Source organism: Podarcis vaucheri, assembly GCF_965113315.1.
Source record: "Podarcis vaucheri genome assembly, chromosome: 14".
Lineage (NCBI taxonomy): Eukaryota > Metazoa > Chordata > Lepidosauria > Squamata > Lacertidae > Podarcis > Podarcis vaucheri.
The window spans coordinates 17,577,184-17,601,005 of record NC_138752.1 but is presented as its reverse complement, the minus strand read 5'-3'; the positions used below and the strand labels follow the sequence as shown (position 1 = coordinate 17,601,005).

At 45.8% G+C, this 23,822-nt stretch overlaps 1 protein-coding gene across 1 annotated transcript; it reads left to right on the top strand.

Annotated features, from left to right (window-relative positions):
- The first annotated feature begins 8,819 nt into the window (after positions 1-8,819).
- Positions 8,820-19,327, top strand: CFAP161 (cilia and flagella associated protein 161). Its single transcript, XM_082198799.1, has 7 exons — positions 8,820-9,030; positions 10,648-10,737; positions 13,355-13,590; positions 14,340-14,424; positions 16,166-16,324; positions 17,534-17,607; positions 18,881-19,327. Exons 1-7 carry the CDS (start codon positions 8,941-8,943, stop codon positions 19,080-19,082), a joined length of 936 nt encoding a protein of 311 aa, XP_082054925.1. The 5' UTR covers positions 8,820-8,940; the 3' UTR covers positions 19,083-19,327.
- The last annotated feature ends 4,495 nt before the right edge of the window (positions 19,328-23,822 follow it).

Genomic DNA, 23,822 nt, shown 5'->3' with positions numbered 1-23,822 from the left:
GTTTTTCTCTTTCCAGTACTTGTACTCAACCTTCCGTCCATTACCCAGCCAGGCCATTTGCAGTTGCTTCTGAGAGGTTTCCACTTTCTCCTTCCAGAAGACTTCTCCTTACTGCTTCTTTGGGAGAACATCAACTCCTGTATCTCCTTCTGTCAAGTAGATTCACACAGAAACACTAGCCTTCCTCTACTGCGTTTAGAGAGAGACTTGTCTAACACTTGTCTCTTCTTCAGTGTTCACAGAGATGCAGCCATGACTGCCGAGTCGCTTGCACACAAAACAAAACGGAAAATGCCATGAGATACCTCCCTGTGTGAACAGAGTCAACCAATCGCACAAGAGTTACTGTGGAACATTCCAGAATTAAACACACAGTGACACATCTAAGCATTCCCAATTTCAGTAAATTAAATCACTATACTTAACACAGGCTCCTACCAGAGATCTCCTCAGTACTGTTTCCAAGTGACCCTGCCTGCTCCTCAAGGTCTTCAACTAACAGAGGGTCCATTTTGTCCTCTGAGGGCTCTGTGGATGGCCCCGGATCAGGGTGAGGCATAACAGGTTCCTCACAAATTGGCGAGGCGCACCACTTGGTTTTTGTTGCTATATCCATCCTTGATTGCATTACAGGAGTACCTCGTGTTACATAACCCTCTGGTTACATAAACTTCAGGATGTGAACGCGGCAAACGTTTCACCACACGCACATGCACATAAATGCTCTACCGCACCGCACACATGTGCAGAACAGGCACCTCCGGTAGCAAAAACCTTGGGGTCCAACCGGAGCTCTGGAATAGATCCCGTCCGCAACCGGAGGTATCACTGTACTCCAATCAGCGCTGGATGACTAGGCTGGATGACTAGCTGCCATTTTTCTTTCCCATAATGCCTCAGGGCGACAGTGCTTAAGTGAACAGCCAGTTCTTAGCAGGCATGCCAACTCTATGGGGCCAAGGTGCCTTCAGACCCCTCAATATCCACTGACAGGCGGATGGGCCTCTTCAAAGTTGAGGGGGCAGAGGAGATTGAATGCGGAGCTGAGCATGGAGTGGTTCAGTGGCTGGTTCCTCTTGAGTGCAAGAGAGGAGGAGGAGCCAGCCATTGAAGTCACGCCAGGCTAATCTGGGCTCTGCGCTTGGCCTCCTCCTGAAGAAGCGACGTTGTGCATGCAGTTCACATGGGGCTCCCTCAATTTTGGGCGCATGGCAGTGCCTCTTAGCCATCCAGGTCCAATTAAGAGCATGGCCACTGTCTGCTGATGATGCCATGTGAGGCCACCAGGGTCCATTGATGTAGGAAGAGGCGCACCTGAGGCAACTTTCCCAAGGGCCCGGACTGGCCTAGTTTGGCCACATACCATAGTTGAGGACCATGTGCCCTTCTGCCCTTGTTGTCCTCTTGCTCATCTGTCCCATAAAAAAAGAAGGAAGGAAAACAAGAATGAGTAATGAGAATGGAAATGGAAATGGAAGGTAGCAGGGTGGGAGGCACAGTGAGAAGAATCAGACAGTTCCTCTGATTTCTGTGGTACTTTTATGGAGTTTATGTTCCCAGCTGGGAACTTCAGAGAATGATTTTGCATCTAGGAGGTGTTTTTGGCAGGCCTGGGTGTGTCCTTTCCCAACACTATGAATAGGTGGAAGGCTCAAAAAAAATCCCCCTGATGGGGGACTTCCTGCTCAAGAGGAAGTGGACGGCCAAAATGGGTGTGCAAAGATGAATTTAGCTGACACTCCTCTGCTGAAGGGCAATAAACATGAGCTTCTGCAGTCATTCGGATTAAAAATAGAATTGGTCAGATGCCAGCTCTGTGTATAGGAGTTTCTAGAAAAAAAAAGCCACACAAATAAATTATACATATAAGCTAATAGTAGATCTTTCAGCATTTTATCTCTCTTTTCTTAAAAGCAAAACAAAACAGACAGTGGGGAATAGACCCTGATGGATCCCCAGTCCCCAGATAAAAGATTCAGCTGTCTATTGTATAGATGACCAAATGGTGGCTCTTTATCTATGTTTATCTTTATCTGTCTTTATCTTTGGGAAGTGGGTGGCGCTGTGGGTTAAACCACAGAGCCTAGGACTTGCCAATCAGAAGGTCAGCGGTTCGAATCCCCGTGACGGGGTGAGCTCCCATTGCTCGGTCCCTGCTCCTGCCAACCTAGCAGTTCGATAGCACGTCAAAGTGCAAGTAGATAAATAGGTAAACAGCGGGAAGGTAAACGGCGTTTCCATGCGCTGCTCTGGTTTGCCAGAAGCGGCTTAGTCATGCTGGCCACATGACCCGGAAGCTGTACGCCGGCTCCCTCGGCCAGTAAAGCAAGATGGGCACCGCAACCCCAGAGTCGGTCACGACTGAACCTATGGTCAGGGGTCCTTATCTTTATCTTTATATAGTGATAATGACAATAAATTGGTATTGTATTATTGCGACTTTGGCAGCCTAAGGCTCAGTCATTTTGGCAGGAGCTGCTCTGTCCTCCTGGCCTGGGCATTGCCACCCCTTGTACTCCTGGATCTGATATGAGGGGGCACTGTTTACCAAGGGCAAGACACCCAAGAACCGCCACTGACATCCGCAAGTACAGTGGTACTTAATTCGTTCTGGGGGTCCGTTCTTAACCTGAAACTGTTCTGAACCTGAAGCACCACTTTAGCTAATAGGGCCTCCCGCTGCCACCGCGCGATTTCTGTTCTCATCCTGAAGCAAAGTTCTTAACCCGAGGTACTATTTCTGGGTTGGTGGAGTCTGTAACCTGAAGCGTCTGTAACCTGAAGCGTCTGTACCCTGAGGTACCACTGTAGTTGCTGCTCTTAACTGTTTTATGAGGACTGCAACGTTAAGAACTTGTGCCTGAGACTACCGTTTCCTCTTCCCTGCTCCTCGCGTTTTCCTTGCGTGCCAAATCTTTTTAGATGGTAAGCCAGAGGGCAGGTTTCATCTTACTTGTCTTATTTTTGTAAGCCACTCTGGGACTTTTTCGTGTGGCTAAAGAGCAATGGGTCTAAATGTGGCAAATGAATAATATAGGCTACACACCCTCTTAAGCCACACTCCTCACTAGTCCCGCCTTGTACCGTCCTCCCTGAATTTTCTTCCTGGTTGGGAGTGTTCATGTGGCATGGCTGCAGAGGGATTTGATCCTGACCTTCGTTATACTCTGGCACGCAAATTCTCTCTAATGAGATGCTTCTTCAAGAAGGGAAGGAACCACAGTGGCCAATGTCTTCCCGCAGTCCCCCCCCCCCCCCCGGTGCTGAGCTAATATAGGCAGACGGAGGAGAGAACAGCTGCCAGCTGAAGTTCTGAACACCACAATGTTTACAATGCTGTTGGCAGCTGCAAGGGCCCTTGTCTGCAACACCAAGATTTCCCACTGTTTATTGCCATCTGAGGAGCTGAATCAAAAAGCAACAGTAGGAAATGCCGGGATCTTCCCCTCTTCCGTAGCCCTAACCACCTTTGCAAAACGGATCTGTTCAAGACCCCCCAGGGAACAATGCTGTGTACTTAAAATAGGCATTGCTTGCTGAGAACCTTTGTATTTTATCCCCCTCAGTCAGCCCTGCCAGGGAGCTGAAATGCTTCTACATTTACCTAAGGGTGGAAATCAGACCCTCTTAAATGTCCCTATTTTCCAGGGACATCCTAGATTTACAGAAGCCACCCCAGTTTTTGATTTGATCCCAGAATGTTGGAGGGTATGGAGTTATGTGACCCCTGAGCCAAAGAGATAAGTAATTCTACAACCTTTAGAAAGACATCTGATGGCAGCCCTATACAGTGGTACCTCAGGTTACAGACGCTTCAGGTTACAGACTCTGCTAACCCAGAAATAGTACCTCAGGTTAAGAACTTTGCTTCAGGAGAAGAACAGAAATCACACGGCAGCGGTGCGACGGCAGCGGGAGGCCCCATTAGCTAAAGTGGTACCTCAGGTTAAGAACAGTTTCAGGTTAAGAACGGATCTCCAGAATGAATTAAGTTCTTAAATCGAGTTACCACTGTATAGTTTTACTATGTTTTTAAATGTGTTGGAAGCCACCCAGAGTGGCTGGGCAACCCAGTCAGATGGGTGGGGTATTATTATTATTATTATTATTATTATTATTATGAACATCCCTATTCCATCAGAGAAAGTTTGGAGGGTATGGGAAGTTCTCCTCAACTCTAAACTTTTTTTCTAGACCAGGAAGGGGGAACCTCAGGTTCGGGGGCCAAATGTGGCCCTCTGGGTCTCTCTGGCTGTTGGAATTCTCCCTAGACCACACCCCTCCTCAGCCACATCCGTTCTCATCTCAGCCACCTCTCTTACTGGTCTTGCTTTGCACCCTGCTTAAGGGTTTTTGCCTGGCTGGAATGTGTCTTCAAACTCTGACAATTTCTTGACTCGGACCGTGTACAGTGGTACCTCAGGTTAAGAACTTAATTCGTTCTGGAGGTCCGTTCTTAACCTGAAACTGTTCTTAACCTGAGGTACCACTTTAGCTAATGGGACCTCCCGCCGCCGCCGCGCGATTTCTGGTCTCATCCTGAAGCAAAGTTCTTAACCCGAGGTACTATTTCTGGGTTAGCGGAGTCTGTAACCTGAAGCGTCTGTAACCCGAGCTACCACTGTACATGGAAAAGCAGACATTCTACAGCCATTGCCCATATAGCACCATTCTGACTGTTTGTCGGAATAGTGAGATTGGCATATTAAAATGAACACAGACATGTTGCTTTGGTGATCACATGCCGAACTTTTTCCTGGGTCCTCCCCTCTTAGCTGTCAGGATTCCATGGTCACTGAGCTTGCTCAGAGTTCACTGGACCGTTTGGGGGGCAGGTTCCCAACAGCCCGGTACTTTTCTCCAGTAATTTTTGCTTCCGCCAAGCTTCCCAGTGCCTCCTTTAATGAGTGGATGCGCCACTTAAAGGTAAAGGTAAAGGTACCCCTGCCCGAACGGGCCAGTCTTGACAGACTCTGGGGTTTGTGCGCCCATCTCACATCTATAGGCCGGGGGCCAGCGCTGTCCAGAGACACTTCCGGGTCACGTGGCCAGCGTGACAAGCTGCATCTGGTGAGCCAGCGCAGCACACGGAACGCCGTTTACCTTCCCGCTGGTAAGCGGTACCTATTTATCTACTTGCACCCGGGGGTGCTTTCGAACTGCTAGGTTGGCAGGCGCTGGGACCGAGCAGCGGGAGCGCACCCCGCCGCGGGGATTCGAACCGCCGACCTTACGATCGGCAAGCCCTAGGCGCTGAGGCTTTAACCCACAGCGCCACCCGCGTCCCATGCGCCACTTAGCTATGTATATAAAGCCACATCATTCACAGCTTGGAAAGAGAGGAGTCATCTCTCTCTTTTTTGGCATTAGTATATTACCTATCATACAGAGAGAAGCGCAATTAGAAAACAGATGTGCCATCTTCAAAGTCCAAAGACAAGAAAGCAGCCTTTCAGAAAATATGGTACTTGTCAGAGCAGCATATTAAAAAGAAGACCCAGGCAGATTGCTCTGGTGAGCAGATGCTGAAGAGTTGAGTTGTCTTCCTTTTCCACAGTTATTGAGAGGCCGACATGCTATTCACGTGTCCAACAAGAGAAGGAAAAAAATCCCTTGGATGAAAATATGGCAAGAAAATATCCCTTCTTAGAATCCACAACAGAAATAGGTTTGAAAACAATACATTCTCCCTCCCCCCCCCAAAAAAATTGCAAAATGCTATCTGCACACATATAGACAATGGGTTGTACCAACTATGTCTTTCTATGGCCTTCAAAGATGGGCAATAAACACAACTGGGGTAAGAAATTCTTGGGCTTGCGAATTATGAGAGAGATGGATTTTGCCAGTGGGTTTTATTCTAGAATAAAAAATTATTTTATAGGAACTTGGTGGTTAGAAAATGTTTTCAATATTTTAAGAGATCCAAAGGGAAATGTTAGAAAATTCAGAGAACAGCATCAGTAAAACAATCACAACCATGATAAAATTTACCTCTAAATGTCAATGCCAATTGAATGTCTCAAGTTGTTGCTTGGTTCGGCAATGGATTTTAGCACTCCAGTTTTTCAGTTAATACTCATGTTCTATGGCCAGAGTTATATATAAAGAACATTACAGTTCCATTACTTATCAATAAAGCACATGATCGCAAGTATCAAAAGCAAAGCTTAGAACACAAACATTTCCAGACTTCCCCACCTCCTAAAAATCACCAGTTAATATCAACATTCTCCACATTTCTAACCTTTATCACAAATATGAAACCACTTACGAGCCTTCCATAATTTTGCAAATAAGTTTAACAGCAGGATATAAGCATTTTTTGTGTGCTTTGTTGCAGAACCATGTTGACGAACATAGGAAGTTAATTAAACATTGGTTTAATTGTGAAGGGAAAGGGGAAACGAAAACCCAGAGATCCAGTTGCATATAGCTGGGAAATGATTTAATCAGAAGCAACTTGCCTTTCATGTAGTTAAGTCATGTGCATATATAGCTAAAACATCATCTCTGCAAACATGCTTGAGATAAACCAGACATCCTAATTTAATTAAAACCTTCGATTTTGCAAAGACAACGACAAGAAGTTCACATTCTAAAATGTAATCTCTTTATGATGCCGCGCGGTTTCATGTGATTATTCTAAGATGTTCCTAAATCTACACCATACGTGTTGCTTCCAAAATCCTGATTTGGCAGTTATCAATAACCTTAACCAAAAACTAACGCTTATTCATCCTCTTATATAAGCCGCACAGAGGAGGAGTTTTGCAAACCAACTTTAAAAATGAATTTAGCCAGAAAATGAGTTGACCTAAATAAACCACAAGATGGAGCTATTGTACTAAGGTTCACCCACACAATAATATCAGCGCCTAGAATTACATTATTCAAGATGTGTAAGTTGAACTAAGGGCTCCTCCTTTCATGTCACCTTTCTATCACAGGTCCCACTTAAAGCTCCGAGTTTCCCCCCCCGTCCCCCCTCCTTTTTGCCCCGGTGCTTTCCTTGCAAAACCCCACTCTTAACCTCTGAAAGTAATTCCGCAGAAAACCTGAAATGCCAGTTGTTTCGATACAGTGCGGACCTCTGCCTAGAAAGTATGGGGCAAAATGTAATTGCGTGGACAGGCGGAGTCCCCCCAACAACAGGCGACCCCCGAGCGGAATAAAGACCCAAGACAATGCGCTATGGGATTAAAATTGGCCACAACTTTATTAAGTTTCAGATGTAGGGAGACCTTGGCTCAGGCATTGGGTGTTTATCCTTCCCAGTCCCCAGCCGGGGATCTGGGAGACTTCAGGGTTTTCCAGAATGTGTGGGGATTGGGCTGGCTCTGGAGAACATATGTTCAAGCAGAGAGCCTGCCCCCCATTTTGCTGCCGTTGGAGGGGAGAGCAATGACAACCTCTCGCCGTATGGACAATGCCTCCCCTCAAGACCCCTTTAACGGGGAACCCTGGGATCACCACCACAAGGGGGGCATGGGTCACCGCTTCACCACCACCCCATTTAGGGAAGATAGACTAAAGGATTCCACCCAAGGCCTGAAACCGCCAAAGTTGTGACGTTTTGCTCCGGGAAAGGCAAAACCTGCCAATGCAGGGAAATTCCTTTCCGGCCCTTCAGCAGCGACCCTGATGTAGCAGCACCTGCGTACCTGTGGAGAAGAGATTAACCTGCAAAAGAAGACTTAACTGAGGGAGGGCAGGGTGGGAGAAGCTCTGGAGTCAACTGGCGCTTCACAGGTAGGATTCACCTTCTGTTGTGTGGGCAGGACGGTCCCTCCCCTTACCTGGCCGATCCCCTGGCAATCCCTCCCCCAGGTGGGATTGGTCGATTGGCTGAGGTAGGTGGAGACTTCCAGGTATCCAGCCTGGGGAGGGTGAAGGCAGCCTGAACTATCAGGAGCCGCACTGGGATCCGGGGGGCTGCGCCCGACCATGCAAAAGGCACCCCCCATTTGATGTGGGGAATGGTCATTGTGGATGAGCCCTCAGTGTATGACTTCCAGCATGTGACTGACAGGGATTCATATTTCACGTTCAGCTAATTAGGAAATTCTAGTAGGTTATAGTATGTAAGCAAACAAAGAGGACGAGACATTTTTATTGGCGATTCAGGCCATGCTCTGCTAAGTAATTTTCAAAGCATGTACTTAAAACTACACCCTGCAAACCGTAATGCGGATTTTCGTTTAGGTGTGTGCAAATCCCACTTCCAAAAAGAAAAAAAGGCCAGTCATATATTTTAAAAATGACTTAAATCGACAAATCAATCAAAAACAAATATACATAGATCCATCACTAAAAAACAGGACAAAATCAGTAAAAGCGTTTGATACAAATGTAACTAAACCATGTGTCTGGATAGGCTGGCTGAAACAGAAAAGTTTTCAGGAAGCATCTAAAACACTACAGGGAAGGTGTACTCTCTGTGTGTCTATCTATCTGAATCTAAATTATTTGAATCTAGTTTATTTATTTGTACCCTTTGTACATGGTGGTTCACAGTATAACACGATTTACAGTAAAACAAGGAAACAAGAGTATATAAAATCAACTGGATCTTTATTTATTGTTTACAGTTTTTTTTGTGTGTACACAAATCACAGTCCAAAACAGCACAATTAATTCCATTCTCTTGCTTATAAAATATACGTCCCATCTATGGATGGTCCCAGTTTTGTCCCATGGCTAAAGGGATGGCAAGAGCCCCCACCTCCTTTCTCAGCCATTCTTCCCTATTCTGATTGGCTAGCAGCTCTCCTCCAGCAGGGCCAATCCCAGGGGCACACACAAGGTTCCCATAGCAACCTGTAAACACAGATCATCTTTCTCACAGCAGCGTGTGTACCGCTTTGCCCAGGGTGTTTTGTGGCACCTACCTCCTCGACTTTAAGGCTAGCAAAGTGGCCTACTTCAAAGTAATCCAAAATGTTCAACCTAAGGACTAGCATGAGTGGCAGACAATACAGCCCTGGGGTGTTGATTGGCAACTGGAATGAAGATGTGTGTCTGGAAGAGGTAATTAAAAGCTCTTCCTCCCCTCTTGACTTACTTCGTTTACTTTGTGTCTTTATTCCATTTACTGTTCAGTCCTTTCTACATTTACTTGGAAACAAAGTCCACTGTGTCCAGTGAGATTACTCTCAATTTAGTGTGCTGTCAGGGGTTCAGGAGCAGAGGCAAGGGCAAGGGAGGAAACAGAGAGCGAGGGGGAGGAGGCAGAAGAAAAGATGAGTGATGACGACGACCCAAGATCTCCGAGTCTTTCCAGTGAATCAGAAGATTCACAGAAAGGAGCACCAGTGGACAGGGCAAGGGGGGAGCCTAGGGGGACACCCCAGGAAGATAGAGCCAGAGGGGACTCAGAGGGGAGCAGTTGGAAATCGGGACCAGCGTCACCGCCAGAGAGCAGGGAAGAGGAAGGGCGCCAGGGATCAAGCGCTGGCGGCTCACAACAGGGGGGAGGGCACGAGTCAGGAGTGGCCACACCTCCATCTGGGAGCGAAGAAACGGTCAGACGGAAAGTGGAAGGTTGGGCGCGCGCGCCAAGTTCAAATGCACAGGAAAGAGACGCAGTAGGCAGCCCGGAAAGAGAGCCAGGTCCTAAAGCCCGGCGCAAGGAGACAGGAGGGTCTGGGGGGTCGGCGTCAGAAGAATCCCGGAAGGAAGAGACCCCGGGGGGCAGAGGGACCCAGAGGAGAACAGTCAGGCGGAAAAGGTGGAGCAGGGCTAGGATATTAAGTTGGTGTACAAGGGGCGGAGACTCAGACGGAGCTTCGCCGATCTAACGCATAAGACGTAGAGTTGCACGCAGCAGCTTGAGATTGGAAACTGTAACTCAATAAAGACTTTTACTTAATGATCGCTGGCTAGCGTGATCCTCTGTGAGCTAGGATCTGGGAGCAGCTCTGACATGTGCATTGTCTAATTTCTAATATATGATACATGGTTACTGCTTTTTTCCTAAAAAAAATAATGTTTAGGGGTACTCTCATTTTCCTACTCATATTGAAAGACTGCTCCTCAATGAGGCCAAACTTATAGATTCACAAAATGTTTAGGGGTATGCGTCCCCCCAGAAAAAAGCACTGTACATGAGGAAATGTGTTTTGTCAATAAATTTTGTAGCAGAAGTTATTGATATCAATTACTATGGATGTTTTAAGGAAAATCCCCTTAAATCTATGGATATAGTTTTGTACTTTTATTCTTTATATTTTATGAACTTTAATTATGGCAAATAATTGGTAAATGCTTTGTCCAAAACAAAGGACATTTCTTTTCCTGTATTTGGGATATTAAAGAAAAAGTGCTTCTTGCTGATGCCAACTGACCCAGCTTTTTTCTGATTCTGCTTCCTTTTCTACACCCCTTTCTGGATTTTGTAATCGGCTTTGTGTTTTTCGAACTCTATTTGTGGCCCCTGGCTCAATTTGCGGGAGTCTGCCTTAGTTTTGCACACCTCATAATGGTGAAATTTAGCAGACTTTTATTTATTATTATGTTGTTTTTTATTTGCATTTGCCATGGTTTGCGGTGGCTGGAGGTTGCGCTATTCAGACCGAGTCGCGATGAGACAACGGATGCACGTTAAAATGCCAAGCTCACATTTTAAAAATGTCTTTCCCGAAACAGGAACTCCTGAAAGACTTCTTATGTAAAAGAGAAAGAGGGGAGCTTCTAATCCAAAAATCAAAAAAACTGAAAGAGAACCTTTACAAGAAGGTATGTGATCACCCATTGCATTTCTACATTTCTACCAGCACTTGCTAAGCTTTAGCAAAAGGGCAATAATATGTGCCTTTATCCTATGCCTGTACAGAGAACTTGTGACATTATGAACTTATTATGAACAGATATTATGCTGTTGTTTTCCTTAATCTTGAATAACTGGTTCACATACAGTGGTGCCTCACAAGACAAAAAGAATCCGTTCTGTGATTCTCTTCGTCTAGCGGTTTTTTGTCTTGCGAAGCAAGCCCACTGACGGATTAGCGGATTAGCGCTATTAGCGGCTTTTAGCGGCTTATCTGCTGATCGGATCAGCTGATAAGCGGCTTAGAGGCTTAGAAAAAGGGGGGAGGGAAAAAAACCAGCAGGAACACGCAAGACATTGTCGTCTTGTGAAGCAAGCCCATAGGAAATTCGTTTTGCGAAGCACCTCCAAAACGGAAAACTCTTTCGTCTAGCGAGTTTTCCGTCTTGCGAGGCATTCATCTTGCGGGGCACCACTGTATTATTATATGTTATAATACACACACACACACACACATTATTTATACACACACACACATTTTATACACACACACACCATATTTTTTGCTCTATAAGACTCACTTTTTCCCTCCTAAAAAGTAAGGGGAAATGTGTGTGCGTCTTATGGAGCGAATGAAGGCAGCGCAGCTATTCCAGAAGCCAGAACAGCAAGAGGGATTGCTGCTTTTGCTGCACAGCGATCCCTCTTGCTGTTCTGGCTTCTGAGATTCAGAATATTTTTTTTCTTGTTTTTCTCCTCCAAAAACTAGGTGCGTCTTATGGTCTGGTGCATCTTATAGAGCAAAAAATACGGTATATGATATGCGGTGGCAGCGGGAGGCCCCATTAGCTAAGTGATAGCAGTTCGAAAGCATGTCAAAGTGCATGTAGATAAATAGGTACCACTCCGTCGGGAAGGTAAACAACATTTCCGTGCGCTGCTCTGGTTTGCCAGAAGCAGCTTAGTCATGCTGGCCACATGACCCGGAAGCTGTATGCCGGCTCCCTCGGCCAATAAAGCGAGATGAGCGCCGCAACCCCAGAGTCGGCCACAACTGGACCTAATGGTCAGGGGGCCCTTTACCTTTACTATATCTGACTTCTGCCCATCATGCAGGGATTCCAGTAAGGGTCAACCACCGATAGGGGGAGCCCCGTCGTTGCAAACCAACTTGCGCTCCCCCTGGGTTCCCAACAGGATTGTGGCATGGCCCTAGCCCAGCCCCGGACTTTGGACAAGATCCACACCCCCGGATTCCTTTAACGGAATACCCTTAAGTTTGGAGGGGCAGGTGATGGCCACACCTCCCCTCTCCCATCGTAAGATCAACCAATGCCTAACTGCCAAACCTTACAAAGTTGTGATGATTGCTACGAGGTAGGCGAAAACCACAAGGCCTATGCCAATTTGCCAAGTGGAAAAATTCCTACCAGGCCCCGCAATGGTGATTGAGGAAGTGAGCCAAGAGGAAGCTCTCCGGCTTGTGCCTCAGTTTAAATGGGGCCTGGCCACGCCCCCCCAGCCAGCGGATTGGCTGGCAGGTGAATGACATGGCTGGGAACCTCCGGGGGACGCGGGACTTCGTCCCCCACCCCCAGAGGGGAGTGGGTAGCCACATGGTCCACCGCAAGTCTTCCCCACTGGGAAGTGGAGCAGATTTTTGGATGGCAGCTGCCATCATACCAGATCTTTAGCCATGCTGGCTCTGGCTGATGGGAGCTGCAGCTCCAAACATCTACAGGGCACCAGGTTTGGAAATGCTAGTACAGTGGTACCTCGGGTTACATATGCTTCAGGTTACATACGCTTCAGGTTACAGACTCTGCTAACCCAGAAATAGTACCTTGGGTTAAGAACTTTGCTTCAGGATGAGAACAGAAATCGTTCTCCAGCTGCGCGGCAGCAGCAGGAGGCCCCATTAGCTAAAACAAAAATTATTACAATTTGGAAGACAATTGCAGTTTTTTTATTTTAGTTTTTTATTTTCATTGGATTTGATATGTTAATTTGATGTTTTTATTGGAAAATTAATAAACGCTAAAAAAAAAAAAAGAAGAACGGACCTCCGGAACGAATTAAGTACTTAACCCGAGGTACCACTGTATATACCAATGGGCAGCTCCTTGGGGTTTCAGACAGGGGCTCCTTTTTAAGGATTACCTGTAAAATGCCAGGGACTGAACTTGGAATCTGCAAGAGAAGGATGTGCCATATCACAGACCAACAGACCCTTCCCTGACTTGAGGCTGCTTTTGCCAGATGGGCAGTTTCATCTTCAAGGTTGTGTTTGTAAGGATGCGTGGGAAGCCCATATTTTCCAGTGCAGAATGCAAATAATAATAATAATAATAATAATAATAATAATAATAATAATAATTTATTTATACACCACCCATCCGGCAGCATTTCCCCAGCCACTCTGGGCGGCTCCCAACAGAATATTAATAATAAAACATTAAAAACTTCCCTAAACAAGTGTGGCTTGATCATAAAAAATTATCTTTGGAGACAACCAAAGTGAACATCCAAATCATGCTATAACCATCTGAGATCCCACCCCTTCTTCCTATTCTTTTTTTTAAAAAGGAGCAGCTCTCTATTTCAACAGACGGATTTATTCACTTTGGAGATACGGTTATGCTGGTGAGCCCAGATAACAACAATTCACCTGACAAGGAACCTACCATGAGTGGGAATCTATCTCTGGCTGTTAATCCCAAGGAAACAGACATACTCTCAGAGAATGAACTGACAGCTCCCTGTGAAATGAGCGCAATCAGCAGTGTGACCCCAATTGGCCGGAATGCGTTCCGGATTTTAAGGTGGGAGACTGGTTGAATCATTTTGTAACTTCCTAGAATTGGATCTTTCTTTCTTTCTTTTTCATTCATTCTTTCTTTCCTTCTTTCTCCCTCCTTATTTAGTACGCCAAGACTAGTGCTGCTGTTAGCAGGCAAGTTGTCTGCTTCATGTTTTTCTTTGCCTCCATATTGCCAAGGTGGCGCTGTGGTCTAAACCACTGAGCCCCTTGGGCTTGCCGATCAGAAGGTTGGCGGTTCAAATCCCTGTGACAGAGTGAGCTCCCGTTGCTCTGTCTCAGCTCCTGCCAACCTAGCAGTTCGAAAGCAAGCCAGTGCAAGTAGATAAATAGATACCCCTGTGGCAGGAAGGTAAACGGCGTTTCCATGCGCTTTGGCTTCTGTCACGGTGTCCCGCTGCACCAGAAGTGGTTTAGTCCTGCTGACCACATGACCCAGAAAGCTGTCTGTGGACAAATGCCGGCTCCCTTGGCCTGAAAGTGAGATAAGCGCCACAACCCCATAGTCGCCTTTGACTGGACTTAACAGTCCAGGGGTCCTTTACCTTTTTTAACCCTATATTGCCAAGGTGCCTACTTCAGTTGTGTGCACCTTGTAAACATCCTGCCTTGCTTTGCACAAACCCAGAATCCTTCAGGAGAACCTTGCTTTGGGCTTGGGACTGGGATCAATTTGAATCTGCCGCACACCCCTCGTAAACGATCTGTAACATGTCTTCTGTTGAAATAATGACCTTTGTCTGTTTTTTTAAGCATTGAAGGTGAATGCATGGGAGAGCCACTTAGATTCGGGCAGAATTTTGGTCTTGGAGCATCTGGAGGGTTTCCAGAGAAGATGGTAAGTGAATATATGAAACAGAATACAATGTTAATGACTATAATGTTATGTTACCATAAACCTACACAGGATTAAGGATGCAACAGCTATTTGCTAACTGTTCACCATGCTTTCCAAACTTTTCACATTGGTGACACTTTTTAGAAATGCATCATTTTGCGACATAGTGTATGTGTTTCACTAGTAAACCAGAGGTTAAACTAACCCCTTATAAGAGATACGGACACATATCGTGCAACGCACGTACACGCTACAGCTGACACACCAACAAGTTGCGACACACAGTTTGGAAAGCTCTGCGATACCTACTACAGTGGTGCCCCGCAAGACGAATGCCTCGCAAGACGAAAAACTCGCTAGACGAAAGAGTTTTCCGTTTTGGAGGTGCTTCGCAAAACGAATCTCCTATGGGCTTGCTTCGCAAGACGAAAATGTCTTGCGAGTTCCTGCGGGGTTTTTTCCCTCCCCCCCTTTTTCTAAGCCGCTAAGCCACTTATCAGCTGATCCGATAAGCCAATAAGCCGCTAAAAGCCGCTAAAAGCCGCTAAAAGCCGCTAATAGCGCTAATCCGCTAATCCTTCAATGGGCTTGCTTTGCAAGACGAAAAAACCGCTAGACGAAGAGAATCACAGAACGGATTCTTTTCGTCTTGCGAGGCACCAGTGTACAGTTTATGATTATGATGATCGCCTACTTCATAATTTTAACCTGCTTCTCCTTTGAAGAGCTCACACCAACATATTTGGGACCCTGAACCAGTCTCCCATGCAGGATCTCACTAAGCTTGGACCCCTTACCTGAACAATGTTTGACATGGGTTTATTTATTTTGTAAGCCCTGATGATACATTCCTTTTCTCCACTCAAAGCTGATTTCCCACACACCACTATTGTGCTGCATTATTCAGTAATGTCCTTCCAGATGGCCAATTTGCTTCCGTGATGCTCTGGTCCCTAACTCTGTTCTTTTGTATTTTATTGTGGTGAATTGCATATATGTGGAAGTTCTTGTAGCCAGAAAGTGGACCCAAAATCTTCTAAATAGTAAACAAATATTGAAAATTCAGAAGTAAGTCCTGTTGAGTAAAGACTCCTTCCAACGTTAGTTAAAAGCTTCCTCTTTGTGTTGCTAGTGTGTGAAAACAGTCACGATCCAAGGATACCCAGAAATGCACCTCCAGATGGTGGAGATGTCAGGTGCCATCCTGTCACCTTGGGCATCTTCACTTGGCTGCAAGTGGCCAATAGCCAGGTGGAAATGCACCTGACACCTGGCCAATTCTGAACGTCGTCCAATTCTATCCAACATAGATGAAAACCTGCTCCTTGATCTCAGGGACCATTTCACAAAATTTGGCTATGATATCTTAAGAGGTGCCCAATGAAGAGACATCATCAAGCCGGATGCTCAAAGTTGCCTTTGGTTTCTGTGTGGCTTTGATCAATGTAACTTCAGGTAGTATTTCTGCTTTTGGCAAGTCCTGGGATTTGCAGCTCAGTGTCCCTCATTTCCTGAAGTTTTGCAAATGCAAAGTCCTTCACACCCAACCATTCAAGCCAGACTAGTCCATACAGCAAACTTAAGAACGCAACATGTGATTACAGTATGATGTCAGCGCAATACTGGACCCAGATTCGTAACCGCGCTAATATTTGTTTTGCTTGTTCTTTGGCCTCTGTCAATCTACAACAATGTTTATCTAATTCGCAGACAAATCATTCCCACATGTTTCCATTTCCAGCTATTTATTGCGAGTGACCACAGAAGTTTTCGGAACATGACAAAGAAATCCTCCCTCCAGCCTGTGTTCTTGACCGATGAACTTACCTACTTGTGTTCTTGGCAAGCTACCTATCTGGACCCACAGTTACGCTTGGAATATGAAGGGTTCCCAGTTCCTGTAAGAAATGACGCCGAGCCCCTTAAGCGTACCTTGCCTTTCAGACTGTTCTCTCATGTTCTCCAACCGCCTCTCCCTCCTTTTCCTAAACTAGCTCTGCACAAGCTCCTGTGCTCTAGGAGCCTTTAGCTGTCTCCCATGACTCTTACCTCTTTGGCCTCTGCTATGCCAGCCCATAGGGACGCGGGTGGCACTGTGGTCTAAACCACAGAGCCTAGGGCTTACCGATCAGAAGGTCGGCGGTTCAAATCCCCACGACGGGGTGAGCTCCCATTGCTCGGTCCCAGCTCCTGCCCACCTAGCAGCCCAAAAGCACGTCAAAGTGCAAGTAGATAAATAGGTACCTCTCCGACGGGAAGGTAAACAGCATTTCCATGTGCTGTTCTGGTTCGCCAGAAGCGGCTTAGTCATGCTGGCCACATGACCTGGAAGCTGTCTGTGGACAAACGCTAGCTCCCTTGGTCTATAGAGCGAGATGAGTGCACAACCCCAGAGTCGTCTGCGACTGGACTTAACGGTCAGGGGTACCTTTACCTTTACGCCAGCCCATATTCTGGGAATGGCTCTGCATCTTTTACCCATCAAGCCATCTTCAGACATATCCTTACTATACATCTGAAGCACATGGCTTCCCGCCAAAAGAATCCTTGAAACTGTAGCTTGTTAAGAACGGTGGAAATTGTTGCTCTGTGAAAGGGTGCTGGGAATAGCTCTCTAAGTGGTTAAAATATAATTCCCAGCCAGGGGCACCATCTAAGGAGGCCAAGGGGCTGAGAGCGCCCCCAAAGTTTTCAAGGAGGGGCCTGGGTCCCCTCAGTATCCATGGCCTGCAGAGGGCCTTGCTGAGCCTATTTGTGGCTACAGTGGGCCTCACATCTTCCTCCAACTGTGTGACATCACATATGCATATTATGTGTGTGACATCACTCATGTGTGCTGAGCACCCCCCAAAATTGGTGAGAACCTGGCGTCTGTGCTCCCAGCATTCTTTGGGGGAAGAAATGCTTTAAGTTGATGGTGTGGGCAGCTTTTCTTCACCTTCCGCCTTTTCTGCACCGTTTGAACAATAATTCTTCCTTGCCACACCTCTCTCTGCTTTGCTTTTGATTCCCAAGGAAAATTTAATCAAATTCATGCGTAAACAGAATTTAAGCCCTTCTTTCCTTCAAGTATTTCTCTTTCTCTCTCTCTCCCCGCCCCCATTTCTAGGCAAATACAAAGATCCTCATTGTTCACAGTCATACAAATCAGGCCTTGGCAGTTCCTCGGATCTTCTGGATAAGGTGAGCAACTTTTGTAGAAAGGGCACATCTACACTACACTCCAAATATGCATTGGCTTTACACCAGTTTTGAACCCCCTGCTTACCCAAACAATCCTGGGTACCAGGGACAGGGGATAAATTCATTTCAGTTCAACATTTAAAGGCGATCCATCAAATCTGCACTTTGTAAAACAACATGTGAACCAAGACACAGCCACCTTTCAAAATTCACACTTATCTGAATTTTGCGATGCCACTCTCCAACCAAACAATGCTTACAAGAAGGCAGATGTCGGGGGGAGCTGCTTGCAAAAAGAAAGTGTACATTGGCCAAAACTGCCCAATAAAAATTTCCCGGGGAATTTTGGGGACAGTGGGAAGTAGTGTGAGACTATGCTTACAAAGGCTGGACTTCCTCATAAGTAGCAACCACTTCCTCCCCCTAAACCAAAATAAATGCCTCCACTTCCCCAAGAAGGAAAATTGGCCCTTGTTTCTTTTTTTTGGGGGGGGGATACTTTGAGTAACTGGGGAAGGAATATTGGCCGAACCTTATATAAAAAAGTAATGGGAGAACAAGGCCAACATTTGAGGACTGTAAGAAGGCAACTGGCTAAAATGTTTTAAAAAGATCTAATTTTGGTTCCTCTGTTTTTTGTCAGGTTGATGTTGATTAAATGTTTAGTTCGGGTTGGTGGTTATTTTAATTTGTAACTATAAACTGTTTATTATTGCTATTACTATTATTGCTATTGTTGCAGTTGCTATTAGTTTCTGTTGATTTATTGGTTTGTTTGTTGCTCGTATAGGATATTTTGTTATTTCTTAATGTTTGATGCTTTCTTGTATTTTTATATATGTGGTAAGCTGACTTGATTGGCTAGAGAAACCCAGCAAAGTGGGCGGGATATAAATTTAAAAATTATTATTTATTATTATAAACATAAGTCAACACCACAAAGTGAGCTTCCTGCCCCCACTTCAAATAAATGCAAGGTGTGTGGCGGATTGTATTTTCTTTTCTTTTTTAAGTATAAATCATTTAAATATATGTCTGACTCCCCCTTTATCACATACACAGCACAACAGGACAACAACCTACCCCCTCCATTGCGTATGAATCAATATGGCTAACCTACCCAATAACCTATTCCCAACACACATACAAACAAGCCACACTGCAATCAACTGAGAAATTTAAAATTGTATGTGTGCGGGGTCAGCTGACATTCAGGCTGAGGCTACGGAATGCTTAGCCGTTATTGTTGAATTTCTACTCTCTTCTTTTGAAGGACATACTTTGGAAAGGAATTTGAGGTAGACTGCCACACATACCTGGATACACACAGAGCTGAAGAAGACAAGAATTATTGGCTCATGGTTACCGGGAATCCGAGCGACAAATCAACCACGATGTTTGATAGGCCGAAGCCTCCGTCGGACACGGACAGAGAGCAAAACAGCGAAATCCCCAAAGTAATATGCCCCTGCTAAAGCCCATGCTTTAAAAAGGAAATACAAAAATGTCATTTTTTGTGCTCATGTAAACAGAAAGCGAGAGAGAGAGCGCGAGAGCTGAAGATGTAAACTGGCAGCAGAGCACGAAGGATGCATTGCTATTTCTTCATTTGAGCTGAACAGATAGGTGAGGATGTATTCAAATAGCAATAGAAATCTAACATTATTCTATCCTGTAAAAAATAAATAAAAAATCCAGAATACAATATCAGTACAACAAACTTAGACTCGCCTTAGTTTTTTAAGTACCTTGGCCAACATTGTGTCCTCTCCTATTCTGATCACTAGGTGGCAGCATCTTTTAAAAAGAAAGCCAAACATAAAGAAAACTCTCTCCCACCTCTAGTTTAGGGATCTAAAGGTGGAACTACACCAGTGTGGGCCACCTGGTGTCCTTCAGATGTTGCTGGACTACAATTCCCATCATCCCTGAGCATCATCAACATCATCATTTTGTTTGTATACCACTTTTCCATAGTTCAAACCAGTGTTTTTCAACCTTGGGTCTCCAGCATTTTTTCGGACTACAATTCCCACCATCTGTGACCACTGGTCTTGCTAGCTAGGAATGATGGGAGTTGTAGTCCAAAAACAGCTCAAGACCCGAGGTTGGGCAACACTGGTTTAAAGTGGCTTACAACATGAAATGAATTACATAATTGCAAACATAAACAAATGTAGTCATGAACAATAAATAAAACACAGCAAAAAGCCCACAGCCAAATCAAACCATCTGCACATAAATCATAAGAAGATGTAAAGGTGCAAAAATAATAACAGCAACCATGCCCTCAAACAACCCCACAACCTAAGCATCTGTTCAGCAGCCTCTGCTGTTGTAGCTGGAGTCAGTCAAGCTCTGCAAGTGCAGCTTTCTCCCAATTGAAGTGCAGAGTGTTTGAGGACTGGGACATTCGCAGGGAAACCAAAATGCTTGTTTACAAAGCTACTGCACTACCAACCTTACTGTATGCTTGTGAAACATGGACCACTTACAAACGCCATCTCCAACCCCTTGAAAGATTCCATCAACGGTGTCTGAGAAAAGAATTACACATCACTTGGGAAGACAGGCAAACTAATTCCAGTGTACTGGAAGAAGCAAAGATCACCAGTGTCAAAGCCATGATTCTTCAACATCAACTTTGTTGGACTGGTCATGTTGTGCGGATGCCTGATTATTGTCTTCCAAAGCAACTACTCTATTCTGAACTTAAAAATGGAAAGCGTAATGCTAGTGGTCAACAAAAGAGGTTTAAAGACTCTCTCAAGGCAAATATTTAAAAATGTAGTATAAACACTGGCAACTGGGAAACACTGGCCTGCGAGTGCTCCAATTGGAGAATAGCCTTTACCAAAGGTGTCATGGGCTTTGAAGACGCTCAAACTGAGGACAAAAGGGAGAAACGTGCTAAGAGGGAGGCACACTTGGCAAACCCTCACCGTGATCAACTCCCACCCGGAAACTTATGTCCCCCCTGTGGAAGGGTGTGTGGATCCAGAATTGGCCTCCACAGTCACGGACTCACTGTTATGACCATGTTCATGGAAGACAACCTTACTCGGCTACGAGTGATCGCCATAGAAGAAGACCTTTACTCCTGAAGAATCCTTGTCCATAGTCAGGCACCTCTGTGGATAGGTCAGGTTTAAGGTGTTATTTTCCCCACAGGCTTGGGACCTGTTCAGCCTTGATGACAGAGGCTGGAGCCACCCTGGCAGCAGACCACCCCACCTCAGTCTCATTGCAGAACTCCAACTCCTTGACCCCAGATGGAGCCTGACCCAAGCCTTGGCGTAAGGCCGGGTGATAGAATCATAGATTTGGAAGGGACCCTGTGGATCATCTGGTCCAAGCCCCTGCGATGCAGGAATATGCAGCTATCCCTTACGGGGATCAAACCTGCGATCTTGGTGTTAACAGCACCACACTCGAGCCAGCAGAACTATCCTGGTGGCTCCTCCTGGTCCTCCTCTGATGAGGACTCCCCCAGTTGAGACGTGACCATGTGTAGGGATGGAGGAGGCATCTGCAGAAGTCAGATTCCAAAGCCAACTCTCCTGATTTGATCAGGGCAGGTCATGACCCAGATCAGAGTACGAGTTCCCTTTAGAATCTGCAATCCTGTAGATTCTATTACGGGGTTGGACAGAGTTATTGCTGCAGCCATCGGATTCCCACATAAGCACATATATGCTTGTATGTATCTCTATCATAGTTTTTTGTGTTCAAAGGATTTCCTGTAAAATTCACATGGAAATGAGACAGGGCAGACCTATCCCCATCCCCATGAAGAACTGGAACGGACAAGACATTGATGGATCTGTCCATTCCTAAAAACGAGTAGCAAGGTTCCTTGCACCAGGAAAGTGCACCTCAAACAAGACCATGGCTCTCCCCAGCAAGCCCCCAGACTTTCTAAGCCATTTTGCCAGCTCTAGGAGTCTACGGTATGTGATGCATTAGCAGTCAAGAACCTGGAATGCATTTGTTTTCCAGCTACGCTGCTGCAGGATAATTTATGCAGAGGAGTTCCTGGTATATGTTTGCATACAAACTAGTTGGGGCTTGCCTTCTGACTTATGTCAAGCCCAGTCACACGTGGAATATCAGAGCAAAGCTCAGCGGTCAGACCACCCAGAGCAGGAATCTATGCCTGTTATCTGGCTTTCAGCAGGGCTAGCAGTCCAGTCAACTCTAGCTGAGAGACCGCCTTGGGCAGAAACTATTCTCTTCTCTTCTTAAGCATAACATGGTGTGACACAATGCCTAAGGCAGCACCCAGCATGAAACCAGAGTATTTTCCCCCAAACACTTCCACGCATCCTTTGGATGAATTGCTGAACGAACTTTATTTTCACTCAAAGTGGGGTCTTGAGCTAGGACCGCAAGGGGTGGGGTGGTATGTGCACTGTGCATGCAGAAGGCTTCAGGCACATTTCACAGTTAAAACATCAGCTAAGCACTAGTTGGTGATGGGGAAAACCTCTTTCTTTCTGCTGGAGAGTTGCTGTGAGTCAAGGCAAGACAACTTCGGACCAGGTGGACAAACAGGTTGCAGGTTGATGTGGTATCACTGCACGCCATCACTGGCATCTGAAATGTGCTACTTACTCAGGGTAGACCCATTGATGTGAATGAATCCAAGGTGGACATTTCCAGCAACTACAGTGGGTCTGCTTGTGAGTAGGACTGGCACTGGTAAAAAAACCCACAGACTGCAGGTGGGGGGGGGGGAATGTTCCTGGACAGTTTCATTCCTAAAAGGGGGAGGATCACATGACAGAATCCTCTCTCATCACTAGATACAAGTGTATAACCCCAATGCACACAAATATCCATTTACTAGCCCAACTTTCTTCCTTGATGGTTTGCTTTAAAACGCCTGAGTGATTCTCCCTGTCACTCCATGGGGAGGCATTCAGCTGTATGGAACCAGTACAGTCCAAAAGCAGTTTTACTATTTCATCTTTTGTTTGTGTGAATTAAGCCACAAGTGTGTGGGGGGTGGTTAGAGTTTAGCTGCACTTCAAACGGAGCTTGCAAACACATTCATTTTTTTCTGAGCATCATAGCAGCAGCCGAGATCCCTCCAGCTCCCCCAATAAAATATTTGAGGGGCCAGCCCTCCCCAAGTTGATGGTCATTGCCATTCAAATGGTGTGTGTGTGTGTTACCCAGCTCCCTCAATATTTTATTCAAGTTCGCACCCTGGCTGAGTGTGGAGCCCCCAGAAGAATACTTGTGCTTCTCAAAAGAGAAATCGACACCTCTGTACATTTCGTGTTTCCCTCTTTTAAAAGCAGTCCCATCAGCCCCCTCCCTCGACCGACTTGTGAGTTCAGAGAGCCAAATCTCTTGTTGCCTGAATTCATTTTTAAAAGGCTATTACGGGCAGTGGCGGAATTTTGTCTCCAGGTGTCACTGGAAGAGCGAAAGGCTCTTTCGCATGCTTTGCATAAACACAGTAAAAGAAAGACGCCTCTCCCCCCCCCCCTTTGTGCCTGCTTTCTATGAAATTAAATTAGGAGGAGACGGGGACTTGCCATTTGCACTGTATACTAGCGTGTGCACAAACGTCGTCAACCTTCCCCTGCAAGCAATTATTTCCCCCCCTGAACAAAGCACTCATTCATCACACATGCACACAGACTCTCTCCCCTCACAGCCCCCAGTCCAACTCCAGCAGGGCAAAGTTGATTTATGCCACACATTAGGCCTCTTACACAACCCTACTGTAAGCTGTTTAGTTTCAAGAGCTACACATTATATAAAGACCTCGAGGCAGACTGAAAGCTCTTTTTGTTCATAGCATGTGTGGGCCGGACACGAATCAAGCTCTTGTTGCCTTTATTTTGCAATGAAGTAAGGTCCATTGTATGGCCAGGATGCTAATTTAGAAGAAGAGAGGTGATTAAAGGCCATTTCCCCCAAGAAACATAACATTAAAAAAACAACAACCAGCAAAAACAACACAAGCTGTCTCAGCCTAGGCACACTTATGAAATGACTGACACCTTGGGTACGACCGGGTTTTTCTTTTCCCGAATTGTGAACAGGTCTTGTGTTCCTGCGCGCAACCTTCAGGACATGGGTGTGCGGGTGTGATGGGCCTGTAGTTTTCCATCTCATGTGCACAAACAGGATCCCAACTGCCTGGTATGGAGACGCTGAGGTTGGGATAAGCAGCGACCAGTCAAGGAATGAGCGGGAGG